Source organism: Tenrec ecaudatus, chromosome 4 (genome assembly GCF_050624435.1).
Source record: "Tenrec ecaudatus isolate mTenEca1 chromosome 4, mTenEca1.hap1, whole genome shotgun sequence".
Classification (NCBI taxonomy): Eukaryota; Metazoa; Chordata; class Mammalia; order Afrosoricida; family Tenrecidae; genus Tenrec; species Tenrec ecaudatus.
Genome location: NC_134533.1, coordinates 92,390,447 through 92,413,016, shown reverse-complemented (window position 1 = coordinate 92,413,016; position 22,570 = coordinate 92,390,447). Strand labels below are relative to the sequence as shown.

General features: G+C 43.5%; 1 protein-coding gene across 2 annotated transcripts in view; it reads left to right on the top strand.

The window, feature by feature from the left end:
* Positions 1-1,723: 1,723 nt before the first annotated feature.
* The window catches only part of SESN3 (sestrin 3), a 66,236-nt gene continuing 45,389 nt past the window's right edge, over positions 1,724-22,570 (top strand). Inside the window, exons 1-2 of one of the 2 annotated variants that reach the window (XM_075546476.1) lie at positions 1,724-1,953; positions 2,119-2,268. In XM_075546476.1, the coding sequence (XP_075402591.1) occupies positions 2,266-2,268 (3 nt within the window). In that variant the 5' untranslated portion in view covers positions 1,724-1,953; positions 2,119-2,265. Of the gene's footprint in view, positions 1,954-2,118; positions 2,269-2,815; positions 3,161-22,570 lie in introns of those variants that run through there. The other variant, XM_075546475.1, reaches the window with a different exon arrangement.

Here is a 22,570-nt window from a genome sequence, read left to right as displayed (position 1 = left end):
AAGAGTATAGTCTCCAAAACCCACTTGGGCAATTCTATCCTGTCCTACAGAGTTGCTATGAGTCAGGATTGACTCGATGGCAGTGAGTTTGGCTTTAAATTGATTAAAGACCCAAGTTATAGATCCTAGGGGTGGAGGGGTGCAGTTAGGAAAGAGTAAAAACTCATTCCTTTCTCTACGATGTTGTAAGCACTTCTTTGTGGGTTGAGGTAGAAGCTGGTGATGCAAAGTATCTGGAATTCCTTCTCTGGCTGCCAGGGGTTGCTCTCTGATGGGAGTATAGCACCCAAACCAAGCAATTCAGCACTGAGCTTAATGCTAAAGAAGAATTACGAGAAGGATACCAGGAACAACTGAAAACTGCTTGTCTCCACCAAGAAATCTTTGAACCAGAGAAGCCATCAAGCAGAAAGGTGGCGATTAGAGGCAGAGGGAGGAGGAATATTGATGAGCTTCATACAGCAGAATGACAGATTAGATTTGGTAAACTCAAATGATCGCTCTGACCTATCTTTTTATTCACCACAGTATGAGTGGAATTGGCTAAACATTTCCACAACCTATTTTAGCAAGTAACATCAAGACCCTCAAAAAGATGGTTTGATACAGTAGCTGCACCCATGGTCGCAAACATAGCCATGACTGTGAGGACTGAACAGACCCCAGCTTCTGACACAGTAACCAAGACTAAACTTTTGACAGCAGACAGCCTCATCCTTCTCTCTCTGAGATGCTGGTGGGCTTGAACCACCACCCTCAGCACCCTCTTGCTACTCTAGGCTACACATGTCTACAGAGCATCAGATGGCCTTTAGCTACCATGAGTCAACACATTTACTCAGGGACTTAACTTAAAGCCAGTTTCCCGGTCTGTTTTTTCCTGACACTAGGAGATATCCATCTTGGTTCAGTGTGTGGGCTTGGTTTATACACTGGTCTGTGAATCGGAGGAAAAGGAGGCCGCTTTTGAGCAATGAGGAGATTGACAGTTTTGAGCACATAATTTGGCCTAATAGCGTTGACATGTTAAACCTGTGAGCCCCTCCAGTGTACCTTTTGGATTTCGCATCACAACACCACAGTGAATCTCTTAAGAAGCCAAGGTGTGGGGTCTGACTTTAGTGACTGTAGGGCAGGATCCAACTGTCCCCATCGAATTCCTATGGGTGTGCCTCCTGGTTGGGTTCGAACCACAGACCTTTCAGTTAGCAGCCAAGAGCTTAACCATTGGGCCACTAGGTCGCCTTAGGCAATCAGGGTAGTTCTTTAAAAAGAAGAGGAAGAAAAGCAAAATATGCCCCCCCCCTCCCCAGTGAAACCTTTATCGCCTTCTCTCAGCCCCCTAGTCCCCATCATCTCCACAGATTCATTCTGCAAACAGCAGGCCATCATAAATCCTGGTTACGCCAGAGACCTTTCCAAAAGGAGAGAGAGAGAAAGCCGAGGATACGGATCTTAGTTCTAACGAAAGAAAACAGGTGATGTCATAGCACAGTCCAGTGCGGCTAAGGCCAAGCCAGACAGGGAGCTGGCGCTCCAGTGAGCGCTGCGCCAGTGGGTGAGCAAGTTGTCTGCGGGCCCGGAGGAGGCGTGAGCACCGGGCACCAATCAGGCTCCTGTTCAGCGCCCGTCTTTGTTCTCACTGGGGAGCAGGTTCCAGGCTTTTTCCGCGTCCGCAACCGGCGTTCAACCCGCACGCGTGTTGCTGGCCCCTGGGAGATCTGACTCCCTGCCCCCAACCCCGTCCTCTGCCAACCAGAGCTTTCCCCAATTGCATCCTCCTCTCTCCCCAAAGCTGGGACGCGAGAACCCTGACTCACCATTATGATGATTTTATTTTTCTAATGCTTTGGGAGAGGCAGGTCCAGCCCAATAGTTTTACATGGTGATTTGTTCTCAGAACCTCTCCTCCGCAGTCTTCGGTCCCGCTGGCCCTGGGGACAGGACTTTTGGGTGAGGGGACAAACCTCTCTGGGGCCTTTCGTGCTGGACAAATAAGGAGCTTTCATTGGTGGGAGGACTGTGTAGAGTTTGGTGTCTTTATTTTTTCTTTCAGTAACCTGATAAACTATATCAGTATCCTTCTCCCACCTCTCCCCTGTCTCCCTCCCTTCCAAGCCTCAGGTAACGAACTGGATTTGCTGCAAAACAAGACTCCCGATGCATAAAGTTCTTGGAGATCCCTGGGTGCCAAGTGATGCGTGAACGCAAGTCTTCTTCGCAGCTAAAGCTCTGGTTTTAGCTGAGAGCCTGGCCACTGCCCTGATGGTAAGAATATTTTAGCCCCGCTTTCACAAGAGATCAGGAAATTATTTAGCTCAGCCTTGGAACCTCTCGTTTGCTCGACCTCCTAGCTATTTATCTCCCTCTGCTCCCCATTTCTGCAGGGACAGAGGAAAGGGGCGTGAGTGGCCTCCGAGGAGGGCTGGGCTTCCCAGTTACTGGCAGACGAGGCACCCTTTACCTCCTATAGGCGGTCGGGCGCGCCGTGCTTTCCCACCCGGCTCCCTACCTAACCCGCCATCTCCCCTCGCTTCAGGGCCTCGGAGATAAACTTAACTTGCCTGGAGATTCAAGGCGTCCTCGGCCGCGGCGATTGGCCGGCGCAGCTCCCCGCCGCCTCTGGGAGCTCATTGGCGGAGGGTTAGCGCCCGGGGGCGTGGCCGGAGCGGTCCGATTGGCTGGAGGGGGCGGTCCCGGAGGGCGGAGGTGGTGAAGGTGGGGGGCAGGCGGGGGCGGGGCCGCACTGAGGCGCTGCGGCGGCGGCGGCGGCGACGGCGGCGGTGGCGGCTGCTCGTCCTAGGCTGGCGGGGGCGGGGGTCTGGAGGATGGGAGCGGGCGGAGCACCGGGCCGGTGAAGAGCAGCCGCCGCCGTCTCCGCCGTCGCTTCGGCAGCCGCCGCGAGCCGCGTCGCTGGCTCTCGGGCCGTCGCTTCCCCTTGCCCCGATCTCGCCCGGAGGAGGCGAAGGCTGAAGCGCGGCCGGCGGCGGGGGACAGCCCGGCCCCTCGGTGGCGCGGGCGGCGGCAGTGACAGCCCGGCTCGGCCGGCGGGCCGCCCTCGCCCCCCGCGCCTGCGGCCACGATGAACCGCGGCGGCAGTAGCCCCTCGGCCGCCACCAACTACCTGCTGTGCACCAACTGCCGGAAAGTGCTGCGGAAGGTACGGGCTGCAGGTCCCCGGCGCGCGCGGGGAAGGGCTCCCGGGGCGCGATCCCTGCACGGAGACCCGAGAAGGGGGCGTGGGTCCAGGGTGGAAGATGGGCACCGCGGATCCGAACCTCCGCCGGGACGGACGCGGGTCCCCGGGAGCGAGGTTTGGCCCCTCTTCCTCAATCGTACGTGCTTGTCGCTTCGCCTCCCTCCTGGCACCCGGGGTCCGCGCCCCCGGCAGCGGGAGGGAGGACCCGCGCGCTCCTGAGCACGTCCGGGAGGCTGGGCCCCCCTCTCGGTGCAGCTTGGCTGTCGCTGGAGCTTGGTGGGTTGGAGCCTGAACTGCCTGGGCTGGAGCTTCCTGGCTCCCTCTTGGCTGCGGCCGATCCTTGTGGGTGTTGTTTTTGGTTCCTCGGGGTGCTTCTGCCTGGCGCGCCCTCCCCTAACACCCTCTTTGGAAATTCCTGGACTGTTCGTCCCGGGTCTAGTGGAGTCGTTAGAGGACTGGGTGAAGCAGCTTGGAACTTCGTGCCTGTGGGACGTGCTGGTTCCTTCGTCTGGGGTCGCGGGCGGCGGAGGTGGACGCGGGTCAGCCCTCGGGGCACACACTCCCCTCCGTGTTGGTCCAGGAAAGACCAAAATCAGTGGCTTCATCAACTTCTTACTTCCTAGAGTGACTGACAGAAAGTTTACTCCGGTATTATTTCGCTTACTTGGCTTAATCAATTCTTGCGGGGGAGGGGAGCTCCTAGGGGGGAGGGGGCCGCTTTGGTTGGAGACAAGCTTTTCCTCGGACTTTCACCACTGTTCGAACCCGTCTATCGCTCGCCACGCTCCATTTTTAAATTTGATGTCGTCGAACGCATTCGTTGAGGTGCTCCTGTTTGCCCAGCACAAATGAATTAAAATCGCTGAGTGTGCAAATGCGCCGAGCCAGAACGACGGAGACAGTTCCGTTTTTAGGCAGTTTCTCGCACTACAGTCTACCCGGAATTGCGCATTATATGTTTAAAAAATAAAACAGAAAGCGTGTAAGTAAGCTAGCTCAAATATTTGCGCTCTTTGTCCAAAACTGCTTTTCTTCCTTTGTGGGTCAGGCCAAGTGCCAATCAAAGTTGTTTTTCAAGCCTCTTTCCCTGCAGTAGGGCTGCTGCCTTTTTTTTTCTTTCTTCCTTTCTTTTTTTTTTTTTTTGAGAGCTGGAGGAAAGCGAAGAGATTGCAGTTTTGAAGTTAATCTAACGTTTAACGATACCTTACGTTGTGTTTATAGGTTATATTTCTCTCAAAACATTTTTATTGAATGTGCATGTTCAGTGTGTGCAGCTATTTTCCCCCCATAAACTCTGGGATCAAATTACAGTTGATACTTGCCCGGCACATTGAAGCGCAGCTCGTGAGAAACGTAATGGATCAGAAGTGCAGAGCGGCGCCGGCGAAGGTTAGTTAACTCTTTCACTGCTGGGCCTGATGGCATCCGCATTTCGCCATCCGTTATCGTTAGTTCATGACTTTGAAAGGGGTGATACTATGCCTTTGACGTGACAAGAGTCTTTTGAGACACATTGTACTCCAATCTAGTTAAAGTGGTAGCTAGTTTTTCTTTCTAGGTTTTACTGGGGGGGGGTGTTTCATCGCTTTTTTGTTTTTAATTAAATAGGAAAAAGCTATCTTGATCTAGGTTAAAGTGTGTGTGTGTGTGTGTGTGTGTGTGTGTGTGTGTATGAATATGTAGGTAATAGCTCTGACAATTTGGTGGACTAATGAGATGTTTGAAGGTGAAATTAGACTGCAAAATCTAATTTATTTTCCTCTTGAGAAAAGGTTGGTTATGAATACATGGCATTTCTCTAGTCACAGAGATATAGATTTTACTCTTAGTTTTTTAAAGAAACTTTTTCTGTTGGCCTAGAGAAAGTATATGGAAAATGGATATTTATCATTTCCATACTCTAATTGCAGTGCATATCTGTGCCAATATTCTAGTTTTTAGTAACTCCAAGCTATTATTTAATACTGATTCATGCAGTAGCATGAAGTAACGTTAGATGAAAATGGGGTTGTTTGAGCCAGTTATGACATGACTTGGCAACATGGCCTTTTTTTAAGTGCCATCCTTAAGTGCTCTTAAAAGACATCAAGGTCTAGCATTTGGAATTTATCATTCTAAAAATAGCCTATAGGAATTTATTTTTAATAGTTTTCTTTTTGCAGGAAAGTTTATGACTAAGTAAGATTCAGCTGTGATTCTCTAATAGTGATTTTCTAGATTTATTGCCACCCCCACCACACACACACACACACACACACATGCCCCACCTCCTCCGTATACTAATGTGTTCACTGAAGACTCAGGGAACCACAGCCTTTTGAATTTTAGTTGAGAGTAAGTTGGAATGGAAGAGTGAATGTTCTGTGAACTGTTGACTGCTAGAACCCTCACCAATGATGGGAGGAGGGTCACCAGTATAAACCCTTTTCTCCCTGGGACTGGCTTCGTTTGTTGTAATGTGCTGAATTTGGGGAGAAAATCAAAAGGAACTAGATTTACCTGCAAATAAAATAATTTAGGTTGCGCCAATGTCTGAAAATGGAATTGTATGTTTAATATATATGCTTACAGTACCTTTTCAAACTTTGATTCAAAGTTTTGTAAATACAAAGACATCTTAAAATAATGAATGTGTCCAACATAGGAACTTTGGAACAGCAGAATGAACCCAGAGACAAACCAAGCACAGAAATTAACTGACAACCACAAAAGCCACACCAAACTATCCACAAATCACTCACGCCTGTTAAATTGTGTTATCACTGACGTGGTTCAATAAAGTTGTTTTTATTAAAATTTGAAATAAGAAGTGTTTCTCTTTAGAGAATCAATGGGTTTTAAAGTGTGATGTATTCTACTTGAAGAAATTCCAGTGGCAAACTAGAAATGTGCCCGCTCACTTTAAATTCCAAGCGGAGTGGCTCACTGCATTGAAGGAGGTAAGTACCAGTCCACTGCCTTCTGGGGTAAATGAAGTGGTGTGTTACCAGGTGCTTCTGAGTACTGAGCAGTTTATGCTACTGAATGAAGTAAGTGAAACTCTACACTTTAAGTTGGCAGGCTTAACATTTTAAAATTCTTAATATGTTTGGGTAGTTCTAGGGATAAATCTTTCTGTAGTTTTTGCACGTTTTATATTTTGCTTATAAAAATACAAACTTGCTGTCTGCCATTGTTTCCAGGGTATCAGTGTGTGTGTGTGTGTGTGTGTGTGTGTGTGTGTGTGTGTATTTGACCGTTTCTTAATATATCATTAAGAAGAAAGATCGTTATTGATGATGAAGGCTCTGCATTTTAAAGAAATTTCTTCCTGAACATGCCATCTTAATTTTTCACTTATCAGAACACAAAGTTACTGCAATCAGTAATTGTTACTGTATAAGTGAGACACTGTAAATATTGTTGCTGCTATTTATCTGTTTCATGTGTTCAAGTTCAGATGGCATTGGTAAAAAGGATTCTATTGGGCCATGCAAATACCTGAAAACATAACTGCTGATGTAATGATAGGGGACCCAAGATATGCTTGCACTTACGTCTTTGACAGATCTTTTCATTTTGAGCAAATTAATTAACACCTTTGAGCCTAGCGTTGCCTGTCAAATGTAGATAATTTCTACCTGCCTTACAGGTTGCTTTGTGGTGCTAGAGAGATAGTATATGCTGGATATCATAAAGGATAACTCTAAATAGAACCAAAGGAAAAGCATATTTATGCCTCCTTTGTCCAGAATACACAGTTTCTGTGTGTTGTTGTAATATAATTCCATGCATAGTAAGTAATTTGGGTGATCTTAATTTAGGTAAAACTACGTTTATAGTTAGAATAGTGTACATTGTTCTTGATTTGTGTTCTGATTTAAATGGTAATTTAATGTGTTGGTTTTGTCTTATCAAGTCAAGTAGATAAAATAAAATTGACCCTGACACTTTAGTAGGTGAAACAAATTGGTATTTTGTTCTAAAAGACCAAGAGTCAAAGATGAGTGTGTTGAATGGAAGGTGGGGCGGGGGGTACATTTAGGACAAAGTTGAAAATTTGCACTTAGTTAGAAATAAAGTTATGGAAATAAAAGTCTGTCTTTTCTCTGACACTTTTTTGTTGTCCCTATTTGAAAAAATGGGGTATAATTTACGTTCATATAAAACCTTCACAATTTTTAGAGTACTTTCACATTATCCCAGTTGATTCTCACAATTGGAAACTGAGGGACTTTAAATGACATCACCTCTGTCATACAGGCAAAATGAAGAAATACATTTCAGTTTTAATATTACTTCCCAAATACTGCCTCAGAACTATTCTAATTGTCCACTACACTGAGCCTGCCAAGGATGGGCCCCTCCCAGTGCCAGGATCTGTGGAATGCCCACACGCACTTCAATTTCTCTGGGTAACACTGCTAGACATGTGAAGGCTATCCACTATTTACATACTGAGGAAGGAGGGTAGGAGAATAGTTGGCATCTTTTACTTTGACAGCTGTGTGGATCATGACTCAATAAGGTCAAACAACAGCATTTCTCTATGAATGAAGACTGGACGCCTAGGGGAAGGGTATCTCCAAATCCTTAGTGTGTCGTACAGGTCAAAGCTAGGAGTTTATTTGCCCTTTTTACTATATGAAAAGGCAGCAGTAATGAAATTGTACTAAGTCCTTACTGTAAATCAATTGCCTCAAACAATAATCATCAAATTCTTCACTACTGTGCAAACACAGTGGAGAGAAAATGTCAGTTTGGCTAAGAGTGCTCTTGATGAAACAGTACAAACATTTAACTTTTATTAAATCTTGAAAAATATGTAATTTTTACTAAATCTTGATCCTTGATTATGCCTGGTTTTATTGCCCTATGTGAAAGAAATGGAAAGTTTGTATGAGGGGACTACAAAAAGTTTGTAGAAAAACTCCATTATCTTTTCATTCAATTTTTTTCCTGAACTTTGGAAACCCCTCATGTGTCTCAGTCATCTACTGGGTGGCTGTAACACATTGATCATCCAACAGTTTTGGAGTGTCTGATGCCAGCTCGGAGGGAGGGCTTTCTCTCTGGGTTGCATTGAAGGGAGACCCTTGTCTGAGATGCTGCTCCTGGCAGTCTCAGTGGGATTTGTCACATCTCTTTCCCCAGCTCTACTCCCCTTGCTTATTGACGCTTTCATATCTTAAAAGAGATTGACTCAACGTACATGCTACACTAACTTTGCCTCTATAACAACGAAAGCAAAAGACAACCCAGTGGAATTATAACCACAAACCTAGAGGCAATATTCGAAATACATATTGAGGAAAGGCATAATTCAGTCCTTAAAAATGCACAAAGTAGATAAACCTCTAAACCTCTCAGGACCAATGATAAGAGTAGTGATACCAGGAGCATAAGGGGGAGGTGAGGGGGGAAAAGAGGGAACCAATCACAATGATCTATATATAACACCCTCCCAGAGGGATGAACAACAGAAAAGTGGGTGAAGGGAGACAGCAGTTGGTGTGAGACATGAGAGAAAACTTTTATAAATTATCAAGGGTTCATGAGGGGGAAAGGGGAAAATGAGCTGATATCAAGGGCTCATGTAGAAAGAATGTTTTGAAACTGATGATGGCAACATATGTACAAATGTGCTTGACACAATAGATGGATGTATGAATTGTGATAAGAGCTCTATGAGCCCCCAATAAAATGAATTAAAAAAAAAGAAAATGATGACAACATATGTACAAATGTGCTTGAGACAATGGATGTATGGATTGTGATAAGAGCTATATGAGCCCCTGATAAAATGAATTTTTTAAAAAAGAAAATGATGACAACATATGTACAAATGTATGTGCTTGACACAGTGGATGTATGTATAGATTGTGAGAAGAGCCATAAAAGTCCCCCAAAAATGATTTTAATTTAAAGCAATTTTAAATGTACCAAGTGTATCTCTCTGCCCAGTAAACTGGTTGTCTCCAGGGAAAGCAGTGGAGCTGTTGCATGACTTGCCAAACTGAATTGTCTTCCCACTCCACCTCCCGCTGTGTCCCCCTGAAATACCTTTTAGCTTGAATGAAAAGAGACTAAGTTAAATCTGTGTACGTGATAAACAGTGCATGATCTATGTAAGTGTGGCTCTCCGAAGTACCTGTGTTAAAGTTAAAAGGTAATACAAGTGACATAGAAAATGTGGATAAGGCCAAGCCCATCTTCCATATTCCATGTAGGGATCACTTGCAGGTTCAGCCTTATGCCTTCTCGGTAGCATCCACTGCAATCACAGGAAATCTTTGACCAACTGAGGTGCCGCTGCTGTGATTGTCACTAGTATCCTTTTCCCTGGTAGAAACCAGTGACAGCAGCAGTTCTCAATTTGTGGGTTGAGCGACCTTTTCACAGGGGTCACCTAAGACCATTAGAGAACACATATTTCCTATTCTCTCAGGAACCAAGACGCTGCTCCTCTGTCTCCAGACGGGTCCGCTCACATGCAGATGCGCCCACATATGAGTACCCGGAGTGAAGACTGTTACCCAGGCTACACCATGCTTCAAGACAAAGTGTCATTTATTTGTCATTAGAAATAAATATTTCACAATATATAATTACTGTACATATTGTTTTTGTGATGAATCAGTATGCTTTAATTATGTTCAATTTGCAACAGTGAAAATACATCCTGCATATCAGATATTTACATTACGATTCATAACAGTAGCAAAATGACAGGAAGTGGCAATGAAAATAATTTTCTGGTTGAGGGGCAACACAACTTAAGGATCTGTATTAAACGGTCACAGCATTAGGAAGGTTGAGAACCACTGAGTTAGAGGGAAAAAGTTCTTTGGCTCTGAAGAACTATTTGCATCCTTAATGCTGTGCAGTAAGTAGTGAATAATGGTCAGTTCTAAAGCTCATACCACTGTGCTCTGCTTGGTTGCTTCTTGGATGAAGAGGAGAGGTCGTGGGGAGCAATATCTTTAATAAGTTAACCTTTTTCTTGAAAGATGAGACATGTGAGAGAAGCAATAGAAGAAGGCAGGACAAAAAAGACTCGAGAGAAAAATAGGAGTAACCAAGTACTCCCTCAATGCAAAAACACTTTGTTCTATTAAACTGGCATTCCATGATGTTCACCTTCCCAACAGGATCGCTGAAGACAAATGTGTGCATAAGCAAATGTGGTGAAGAAAGTTGATGGTGCCCGGCTATCAAAAGATATAGCATCTGGGATCTGAAAGGCTTGAAGGTAAACAAGCAGCCATCTAGCTCAGAAGCAACAAAGCCTACATGGAAGAAGCACACCAGCCTGTGTGATCATGAGGTGTCGAAGGGATCAGTTACCAAGCATCAAGAACAAAAAATCATATCATTGTGAATGAGGGGAAGTGAGTAGTGTGGACCCAAAGCCCATCTGTAGGCAACTAGACAGACATTCCCTTACAGAAAGGTTGTGGGAAGGAGACAAGCCAGTCAGGGTGCAGTGTAGCAATGATGAAGCATACAGCTTTCCTCTATCTAGTTCTTAAATGCTTCCTCTCTCCCACTATCATGATCCCAATTCTACCTTACAAATTTGGCTAGACCAGAGGATGTGCACTGCTACAGATAGGAACTGGAAACACAAGGAATCCAGGACAAATGAACCCTTCAGGACCAGTGGTAAGAATGGTAATACTGGGAGGGTGGAGGGAAGGTGGGATAGAAAGGGGGCACTGATTATAAGAATCTTCATATAACCCCAACCCCTTCCTGGGGGACAGTCAACAGAAAAGTGGGTGAAGGCAAACATCAGTGTAAGACATGACAAAATAATAATTTATCAATTATCAAGGGTTCATGAGGGAGTGGGGAGGGTGGGAGAAAGTGTGCTGATACCAAGGGCTCAAGTGAAAGCAAATGTTTTGAGAATGATGATGGCAACAGATGTACAAATGTGTTTGACACAATGGATGGATGGATGGATTGTGATAAGAGTTGTATGAGCCCCTAATAAAATGATTTTTTTAAGTGGATTAAGGGTTCCTTTGGGGTATGGTGGTGGAGGTTGAGGGGAAAGGGAGAGCTAATAACACACACCAAAAAAGTTATAAAAGTGATTGTAGTCATGACTATAAAAAACTCCTTGATATGATTGAAAGATTGAATTGTATATTTGAATTATGACCCAATAAGACTGTTTAAAAATATAGGAGTAACCATGTAAGGTACTGATAATAAACATTGTTACAACAAAGAAGAAAACCAGCACTAGAGACAGGACTAGAGGCTGTTCCCAAATGGTCAATTCCTTGAGAGGGCGAGAGAGAGACTATGGCCATAGACACAGCATGTTTCTTGGAGGTGTTCACATAAAGGCATTCTTACTTTGTCTAGTTACATCTGATGAGGCCTTTAAATAACTCCTAGCATCTAAACCAGTGGTTCCCAACCTTCCTAATGCCACCACCCTTTAATTCGGTTCCTCGTGTTGTGCTGACCCCCAATCAGAAAATTAGTTTTATTGCTACTTCCTGTCATGTTGCTACCGTGATGATGGTAATGTAAATATCTGATAGCAGGATGTATTTTCATTGTTACAAATCGAACATAATTAAAGCATAGTGATTCATCACAAAAACAATATGTAATTATATATTGTAAAATATTTATTTCTAATGACAAATGACATTTTGTCTTGAAGCATGGGGTAGCATGGGTTTTAACAGTCTTCATGCGGGGCACTCATGTGGGCGTGTCTGCATTTTGGCGGACCTGCCTAGAGACAATAGAGGAACAGCGACTCTGTTCCCAAGACCATAGGAAATACGTGTTTTCTGATGGTCTTGGGGCAACCACTGTGAAAGGGTCGTTCGACCCCCAAAGGGGTTGCAGCCCACAGCTTGAGAACCACTGCTCTAAACAGTCCTGGGGGTGACTGTGGGGTGAAGGAGAGGAAGTGGAATCACTGTACAGTGTACAGTAAATACATCGTTTAGACAAAGCATTTAGTCATGTGCCCCTAAACATTATCTAAAACATTTATTAGTAGGTGAGCTATGAATTATTTAAAACGATGTCTTCCATACTAGGTAAACCTTCGGTTAACCTATAGAATTCCTATTTTTCTTTTTTTCAGAATTCTGCGGCATCTCCAAAAATTCTTTCCTTATCTCTAGCCCTCTTCCTATCATTCCTTTAACCTTTTGGATGGCTCTGCCACCCACCCACGTAAACCCAGCCAAATGAAGTTGATCTGTCTACAGTGGTCTCTATAGGGAATCTGACACCATGACTCTCTCGCTGAGAAACTGGCGGGTTGGGACTGAAGGCTGCTGGTTAGCAGTCTGTGTATGGTGCTGTCGCCCTTATTGCATTTAACCCGTCGAATTATACTAGACCTAACCATACTCTCTCTCTCTCACCAAGCTGTGCATTACTGGGGTTTGCTTCATCGAAAGTTTATTTTTGGCAAAATCGGATTTATTTATAGGGCATCTAGTTCTGGTTAGGTCCTCAGGGACTGCAAAAAAATTGAGGGGGATGGGATTAAAAGATAATTCAATGTTTCCACGAATGTTTTGAAGTACCTTACCACCACCCCCAACAAGATTTTTTGATGAGATATATAATATAATATTAACAACCAAACCAAAACTGACTGCTAGCCAGTGAATTCTGGCCTCACAGCGACCCTATCGGACAGGGTAGAAGGGCTCCTATGGGTTTCCGAGACTACATCCTCACAGGAGCAGAGCACCTCCTCTGTCTTTCTCCCACACTGCAGCTGGTGGTTTCAGACTGCTGACCTTGTGATTAGCAGCCCCATGTGTGAGCACTCCGCCACCAGGCACTATATAATGTAGCTCGTACAATTAAAGCTTTTCTCATTTCCCCAAATTGTCTATCTGATATTTGTTAGATACTTTACAGCCCTGTTTTGTTCTCTTTATTTGTAAGGAACATTTTCAGAAGTGCAGTAGCAAAGAAAGGACACTGGTGCCTATTTTTAAAAAGAAAACCTTTTATCATGTGTGGTCACGGTTGTGGCCATAGTATTATTTCAACTAAATATATGAGTCGTCATCAGGCCAATGGCAGTGAATTTTGATTGATCCTACAGGTTTGGGACCGAGCTGTGGCACTAGGCATCAAGAACATTCGTCCATAAGGTGATCAGGACGCTGACCTGAGCTGTCGTCGTGCATTCTCAGATATGCGAAGGAACCTCTGCTCGAAAACAGACACACGGCCCCTCTCAGAGTCAGTGAGCGCTCTGGGAGGCTTAGCTGTTTTAGGGTGGCTAAGCGTATCTTCAACCTTTTGAGATTCTTTGTAGGCTACTTCCTAAGTTTCTCGTTTTAATATGGAATTCTGGCTAAAAACCTTTCCTTCCTTCTCTTCCTCTCAAACTCTTTCCTTTGGAAGTTTCCCATGCCAGCTGTGACCCCTGTGGCCAGCAGGTACTCCCATGGTACCTGTGACACAGACAATGGTGTGTAGGTCTGGGCTACCCTTCCTACAGCTGGTCTTCTTTTTAAATCACCCTGAAAGTTGGTCATTTCCTGATCTGAGAGCTAAGATATTCATTAACCACTCTCTGAGGGACACATGAATATTAAGTGGTATTTTATCCCCTTTTAGACCTCAACTTGAATCCAAAACACCCACTACCAGTGAATCAATTATGATTTTTATCCCATGACAGAACGAAATTGTACCTTAGATGAAGAAAACTGATGGTGCCCGACTATCAAAAGATATATCATCTGGGGTCTTAAAAGTTTGAAGATAAACAAGCAGCCATCTAGCTCAGAAGCAGTAAAGTCCACATGGAAGAAGCACATCAGCCTGTGTGATCATGAGGTGTTGATAGGATCAGGTATCAGGCATCAGAGACCCAGAACAAAAAATCATATCAATGTGAATGAGGGGGTTGTAGAGTGGAGACCCAAAGCCCATCCATCTATAGACTATTGGACATCCCCTTACAAAAGGGTCACAAGGAAGAGACAGTCAGTCAGGGTGCAGTATGTCACCAATGAAACATACAACTTTTCTCTAGTTTTTTTAATGCTCCCCTCCCCCCACTATCATGATTCCAAGTCTGCCTTACAAATCCAGCTAGACTAGAGCATGTCCATGGTTACAGATAAGAGTTGGAAACACAGGGAATCCAGGACAGATAAACCCCTCAGGACCAATAATGAGTGAGTAGTGATACTAGGAGGGTAAGGGGAGGGTGAGGGTAGAAAGAGGGAACCGATCACAATATTCTGCATATAACCCCCTTGCTGAGAGCAGACAACAGCAAAGTGCATGAAGGGAGACATCGGTCAGTATGAGACATGAAAAAATAATAACAATTTATAAGGGCTCAAGTAGAAAGCAAATGTTTTGAGAATGATGATGGCAACAAATGTACAAATATGCTTGACACAATGGATGGATGGATGGATGTATTGTGATAAGAGCTGTATGAGCCCCCAATAAAATTATCTTTTTAAATGTACTATAGAGTTTTCCAGTATCAATAAAGTATAAATCTTTACTGAAGGAGATTGCCTTCTCCCTCTGTGGAACAGCTGGTGGGTGTGAACCCCAGACCTTTGGATTAGCAGCTCATTTATTCCACTGTGCCCTCGGGTTCCTTTTGAAGCATGTGTTTTGGAAATACCTTGCATTTGCTATTCAAAGCTTCTGATAAGGCTTAACAGTCATGTCACCGTGCATTTTATAAAGAACACATTGAAAATATATAGGAAGATGTATGACCAAATCTAAACATTGCTCCTTTAGGGCCATATTATTTGTTTCATCGGTGACTTCTCAACAAAACAAGTCTAAAAAATATGTACTTGAGTCTTTCATTTCTCGTTGCCGTATGCGGATTCATGGTGCTTGCGATAGAGGGCTGTGTTTTCATTTCTAGATACATATGTATGTTTGCATCATTTAGTATTGTGGAACATGAAATCTGTCTTTCCAATTGTAGTTCTATGCTAAATGTTCAGAAAACTTGATTTTCCTCATGGGCAACTTATTCTAGAGTTCACAAAAGACCTTTATAATTATCTCACATCATGTCTCTTGTTTTCAAAACGTCTCATTATATCAATTATAGCAGTGCTTTTGTTGAATACTGCCTATGTATCATATTTTGTGCCTTGTGTGTAAATGTTGCATGTATTCTCTTATCTAATGATTACAGTGAACCCTTAATCACATCTCATGGTTGGGCTTCCAACTGGCTCCTTTCAATTCCACCCCCTACTGAGAATTTGCATTTCTACCTCAGATATGCTGAATCAGAGTCTAGATGTGAACAAGATTGCCTGGTGATTCCTATGTGTACATTATACTGGTACGTGTTTATATAAGAAACACCTGACATTCTGTAAGTACCAACTGGGAACTTTGTTAAGATGTAGTTTCTGATTCAGTATATCTGAGGTGGAAAAGCATATTCTCAGCCAGAGGACAAATTGGTTTGAAGCCCTGTTTTAATAGATGGAGAAACTCAGCTACTTTCTTGAGGTCATAATATTAATACAGAACATACTTTGGATTTGTAACTAAGGCAGACACCAAAGACACAGGTATAAATAGTGCTTTGTCTCACATGCTACATGTAGTAGTGCTTTTTTTTTCCTTCCAGTTAAGCAATATTAAAAGACTCTCAAGGCTATTTTTGAGTTATCCATTAAAAAATTTTTTTGTTTATTTTTTTAATCATTTTATTGGGGGCTCGTACAACTCTTACCACAATCCATACATCCATCCATTGTGTGAGGCACATTTCTACATTTGTTGCCATCATCATTATCAAAACATTTGCTTTCCACTTGAGCCCTTGGTATCAGCTCCTCATTTTCCCCCCTCCCTCCCTGCTCCCCCCTCCCTCATAAACTTTTGATAATTTATAAATTATTATTATTTGTCATATCTTACACTGTCCAACGTCTCCCTTCACCCACTTTTCTGTTGTCTATCCCCCAGGGAGGAGGTTATAGGTCGATCCTTATAATCAGTTCCCCCTTTCTACCCCACCTTCCCTCCCACCTCCTGGTATCACCACTCTCACCACTGGTCCTGAAGGGATCATCTGTCCTGGGTTCCCTGTGTTTCCAGTTCTTATCTGTACCAGTGTACATGCTCTGGTCTAGCCAGACTTGTAAGCTAAAACTGGGAACATGATAGGGGTGGGGGGTAAGGAAGCATTAAAGAACTAGAGGAAAGTTGTATGTTTCATCGTTGCAATACTGCACCCTAACTGACTTGTCTCCTCTCACAACTCTTCTGTAAGGGGATGTCCAGTTGCTTACAGATGGGTCTTGGGCCCCAATCTGTACTCTTCCTCATTCACAATGATTTGATTTTTTTGTTCTTTGATGCCTGATACCTGATCCCTGATCCCTTCGACAGCTCGTGATCACACAGGCTGGTATGCTTCTTCCATGTGGGCTTTGTTGCTTCTAAACTAGATGGCTGCTTGTTTAACTTCAAGCCTTTAAGACCCCAGACGCTATATCTTTTGATAGCCGGGCACCATCAGCTTTCTTCACCAGGACAATTGTTTTTTTAATTTAAAAACCTCTATAAAATGTTAAATTGGTAAAATGTCATGAGATCTGATTGTCCAAGAGATTAGTAATAGTGATTTCAGATTCAGATATTTTCTATTTTATTTTTATATCAAAATGCAAAAATAGTATCTATGAAATAAAATCAATAAAGAAAGAAAATGAAGTTCTTACTGAACAATTTTAACGTAACTGGTTAGCTACACTGTATTGCCATCCTTTCCTTTTCCAATTCTCACTGTCTTTTAATTCTATTTTTACCATGAACTTTTTGAACTTCTGCTGTACTTTGAAGCGAGTCCTTCTGCCAACCAGGCCATTCATTCATTCATTAGTTCATCCATTCATTCATTAGTACTGAATCATACAGTCACGTACTCTGTAGGATGTGACAGAAGAAGCTGTTTGGAAATTTAAGCTTAGGACTTGTGTCTCTTGAATAGGACCACTGAAAATGCTCTTACTTTTTGGCAAAATTTTTAAAAGAGTTATTTAAAATAAGTAGCATGAATGTTCATGCCCACCATTCCTTTTGGATTTTTGTGGTAAGGAAAAAATAGTGGGGGAAAGATGCAAAGTAATATTTTGTAGCAGTTAGATTTTAAGTCAACTTGACATTGTGTGAACATGGGGTCCAATCTGTCAATCAGGTCACAGCCTAATGATGCTTCCTGGAAGGTGTGGCCTTTTTTTATGAAGGAGAAACTAGAGACTTCTCTCTCTCTAGGGTTCTTCAGCTTCCTGCGACTCTGCCTTGCCTCTAGGGTTGGCCTCATATGAGCTTCCCAACCCTGACAGCTATTGGTACCCTGCCAGAGTTCCACACTTTAGATCCACACTATGCTGCACCTCTCGGCCTGTGATCTCCCTGCATCCTGCTTCACCTTTCTGCATCACCGGCCTGCAGCTACCGACTCTGAAGAGGGCCCCTCCTTCCATCAGATTTATGGACTTGAGTTGGAATGGGCTGGGATGCCTTCTTGATATGCAATTATTCCTGGATACGGAATTCTTCCTTATACATATATGAGTGTCGTTGGCTTTATTTCTCTAGATAGCCCACCCTAACACACCCTGCTGCTAGTATCCATCCCCGACAGTGGTACAGTGTAGGAAAGGGTAAGGTTTCTTGGTTTACTACGTATTACATGAAAGAGGGAGATTTTGTTGGTCACTGTAGTTCTGCTATCTGTAAATGAGGCCTCAGAGAGTTTCCCAACGAAACATTAAGACACGTGCGAGGTAGGTTTCAGAGCGCTATTCATGTTCGAGCTATATTCAGTAGGTATTTACTGATTGGCCTGGAAAGCTAACCACTAGGTATAGCATTTCCAGGTAAAAATATACTCCAAAATTCAAATAGATACTTCATTGGTGACTGCTAAGTTGCTGACTCAGCTTTAAAAATGGTAATGCTTTTGATAAAAGTAGTTATGATTGAAGTGTACCAAGAATGCGTTTATCAAATAGTTATTGAATCTGATAGGAGAACTGTTCATTGCATTCTTAGGTAGAGGTTGAAATGAAAGGAGGGATAATCAGGGGGTGGCATGGCCAAGGGCCAAAGCCAAGTTGCTTATCCATGTTCACTTGGGGCTGGCCCAGCACAGTATGAGGGGCCTTCAAAAGGCTGTGTGACAGTGCGAGAATTGTGATTGTGCCCAGTCTGAAACCCCCCACCCCACTCCACACACACACACACAGTGGGGCAAAACATGGAGGGAACACAACCAAGCAGCAAGAGGAGCAAAGCAATGAAGTCCCCAGGGAATCCTGAAAGTAGACTTTAGCCTTGGAGGGCAGGGCTTGACACTTCATCAGACTCGATCAGAAAAAGGCAAACCTGGTACTGTTTTTAGGCACACCCCCCCCATACACACACATACTTTTTTTCATATCTATCTATATAAGATAGGCAAAATAAACAATCCTGGTAGAAAACAATAAGATCAATGGTTCTGAGGGACAGGAGAAGGGGGGTTGGGTGTGAGGGAAAAGGAGGGAATAACAAGAAAATCGATGTGAGGAGGGTGTAGAATGCCTAGTGGGGTTTGATCAAGTCTAATGTAGCCACCAAGAGGAATTACTGAGAGCCAAATGAATGTGGAACATGATAGTGGGACAGGAGGAAAATAAAAGGAAATAGAGGAAAAATAACTAGGAGGCAAACGTCATTTATAGAGGTATAAATATAGACATGTATATATGTAAATATATAATGCTAGGGATATAGGTTTATGTACATATATTTATATGTTAAGTATTAAGATAGCAGATGGACATTGGACCTCTACTCAAGTCTTCCCTCAACACAAGAACACTTTGTTCTAATAACCTGGCGTTCTGTGATGCTCACCTTTCCTACATGATTGCTGAAGACAAAATGGGTACATAAGCAAATGTGGTGAAGAAAGCTGATGATTCCTGGCTGTTAGAAGATAGAGTATCTGGGGTCTTAAAGGCTTGAAGTTAACAAGCAGCCATCTAGCAGAGAAGCAACAAAGCCCACATGGAAGAAGCACGCCAGCTTGTGATCACGAGATGTCGATGGGATCAGGTATCAGGCATCAAAAAAGCCAAAACAAATCATCATATTGATGTGAACGAGGGGGTCGGGATGGAGACCCAAAGCCCGTCTGTAAACAATTGGACATCCCCTTACAGAAGGGTCACAAGGAAGGGACAAGCCAGCCAGGGTGCAGTATAGCACTGGTTAAACACACAACATTCCTCTAGTTCTTTAATGCTTCCTCCCCCTACTATCATGACCCCATTTCTCCCTTATAAATCAGCTAGACCAGAGCATGTCCTCTGGTACAGATAAGAGCTCTCAACACATGGAATCCAGGACAGATAAACCCCCCAAGAGATAAACCCCTCCCAGGAGTATCTACACCATGAGAGTAGGGAGAAGGGGGAGAAAGGGGGAACCAGTCGCAATGATCGCATATAACACCCTCCCTTCAGGGGGATGAACAATAGAAACATGGGTGAAGGGAGACAGCGGACACTGTAAGATATGAAAATAATAATTTATAATTATCAAGGGGTCTTGAGGGTGGGGGAGAGGGGAGGGAAACAGGAGCTGATACCAAGGCGTCAAGTAGAAAGAAAATGTTTTGAAAATAATGATGGCAACAAATGTGCAGATGTTCTTGATACAACTGATGTATGGATTGTTATAAGAGCTATAAAAGCCCCCGTTAAAAAGATTTTTTAAATCTTAAAATAACAACAAAAGGGTCATAAGAGCGCCCAATAAAATGATTTTTTTAAGTGTGGGAAATTTTCATTCTCTTTAATTCCATTTTTCCACAAACATTTTGAAGCCCCTTCACAGGTTTTAATCTGGGGAGCATAACTATTATGGTTACTATTGTGTTTATACTAATAGCAATACAAGTTGAGCTGCCCAAAGTCTCTTTTCAATGTAAAATTAGCAGTTCAACATGTAGGTCTTCATTTTTGGGGTATAAAATAATTGGGAAAAATAAGCCAGCCCAGCAAAATTTCTCCATATAAAAATAATTAAATCAAAATAAAAACACCAAGCTGAAGTGAGATACTTCGGCTTAACTCCATAGGATCTTCCATTGTTTTTAAGGACATATTACCCCGTATCAGCCTTCACATTCTTGATCAGGCAGGAAATGCGAAGGCTGTTAACATTTATAAGCCACTCATATGTTACAAGACTACTTTTTATTCATTAATTTATTCATTCAACAAGAACAAACAGTGAGGACCACAGGGGTCTTTACAGGGTTCCGAGGTTGTTCACAGGTTGCAGTAGGCATCCAAGTCTCACAAAGAGATCTTCAGCAACATGCTCCTGAATTGACATAATGTAGAAGAGGATTTGAGAAACATTTTCTGTAAAATGCTAGTTAGTAAATGCTTTAGGTTTGTAGTAAATATTTTAGGTCTGTGACATTTGTGTCTTTGCATTCGGATAATTAAGACAATTTTTTAATTGAGTGTGCATGTATTAGATTGGGTTCTCTAATGAAACAAAACCACTGGGGTGTGTGTGTGAGTGTGTGTGTGTGTAAGAGTGTGAGTGCGCGTGCACGTGCGCGCGCGCACGTGTGTGTGTGTGTGTGTGTGAGAGAGAGAAAGAGAGAGGAGTGGCACTGGTGCCTTATTGCTTACACCTTGAGCTGCAAACTGCAAGGTCTCCCACCCGTCACTGTGTGCGAGAAAGATGAGACTCTCTACTCTCATAAAGTGTTCCAGTCTTGGAAATTCCAAGGGCAAACCTACCTTCTCCTGTAGGGTCACTCTGAGACAGAATCAACTCGATAGCACTGAGTCTGGAAAAAAAATTATTTTCTCTGTATATAAATATATATATATCTTTATATCAAGAAATGACTTACACAGGGGCTCAAGGAACCAGTCTCAGGATCTAGGTCCAGTAGAAGGCAAAGAGGCAAAGGAGAGGGCCGCTTTGCACCGGATTCTCTCTTATAAAAAAGGAGGTGTCATCAGACTGCCACAGGAGTGACAGGTTAGGCTACTCTACCCCCTACCTTTATCCAGAGGGGTCTACTTGACATAAACTATAACCATCGCTGTGCATGTTGCAATCAAACTTTATTTATGGGCACTAAAAGTCATTTTATGTAATTCTTCTAATACGCACATGAAGTAGTCTCCTCTTTCTATCTCTATTTTTAAGACTCTTTCACCAGGCACGCATACTCTTCTTAGGCCCCAGCCATTACCAAGGCAGACAATGGATTGGATTTGGCCAGCAGTCTTATCGTTGCAGATTCCCTGGCATAGAAGGAAGAGCAAGCGGCTTGGCATTTCGTGACCTTTCTGAGCTGTACTTTTCTCATTAGTAAAGTAGGACTGTAGCGATCCTTGTATAGGAATACTTCTCTCATCTCTAATTGTACTCTTACTGGTGTACAGAATTAATTGAAGCCACCGTATAACAAAATCTACATTTTTTAAAAAACATCTCATTAGGATGGCTTTTTTTTCCTTTCAGTGCTTGGATGACTACTGTGGAGTCTAATTTTAACCCAAGTAAGGTGGCCTTCGGTCCTCAGCTCCAAAGAAGGAACGCCTGTAGTAACTGCGGTGCCTGGTCTGGGGACTTCCCAGGCTCACTTGATAATTTGTGCTGGTGGGGGGCGGGGGGCAGCACATACCAGTAAACCTCACCTGGCAGGTCATTTACAATGAGCCTCCAGAGGCATGGCTTAGTCTGTCTGACGGGACTAGCCAATAAAATCCTTGAACATAGAGGCTTAGAGCGCTACCTCTCTGGCTGGACCATCTGCTCTCAGCAAGCTAGCACCTCCCTTGCGAACTGGCTGGCTCCACATTGGAACCTGCCCAGGCCTTGCCCTATGCATCTCTGTTCATTTGTCCTCTGTGGGGTTGTAATCTGTCGTCCTAAGTATGGTGCGCTCTGAATGCTATGGGATGTAGAACTAAAGCAGTAGCGGAAGTCAGAAAGTCAGGGTTTCCTGAGCTTGCGGCTGGCAACCTGAAGGGGCAGTGGGAAGCCAGCCCCAAATGAGCAGCCAGCATGTCAGAAGGTTGGGGTTTCATACGGACTTCCCAAAATTTCAGCTAGCATCTGTCTATTGCAGTCTGAAGAATGTTATGCTTTTTATTTGGATGCCCTGATGGCATAGTGGGTCATGAGGTAGACTACTAACCGCAACATCAGCAGTTTGAAACTCCCAGTTGCTCCACAGGGGGAGAAAGAAGAGAGGGGGAGAATTAACTAGCTAGCTCCTGAGCATCTGGTGAACAATGATGGGCAAGGAGAATGTGAGCACTGGATCAGTCTCCACATTTTAGGCAT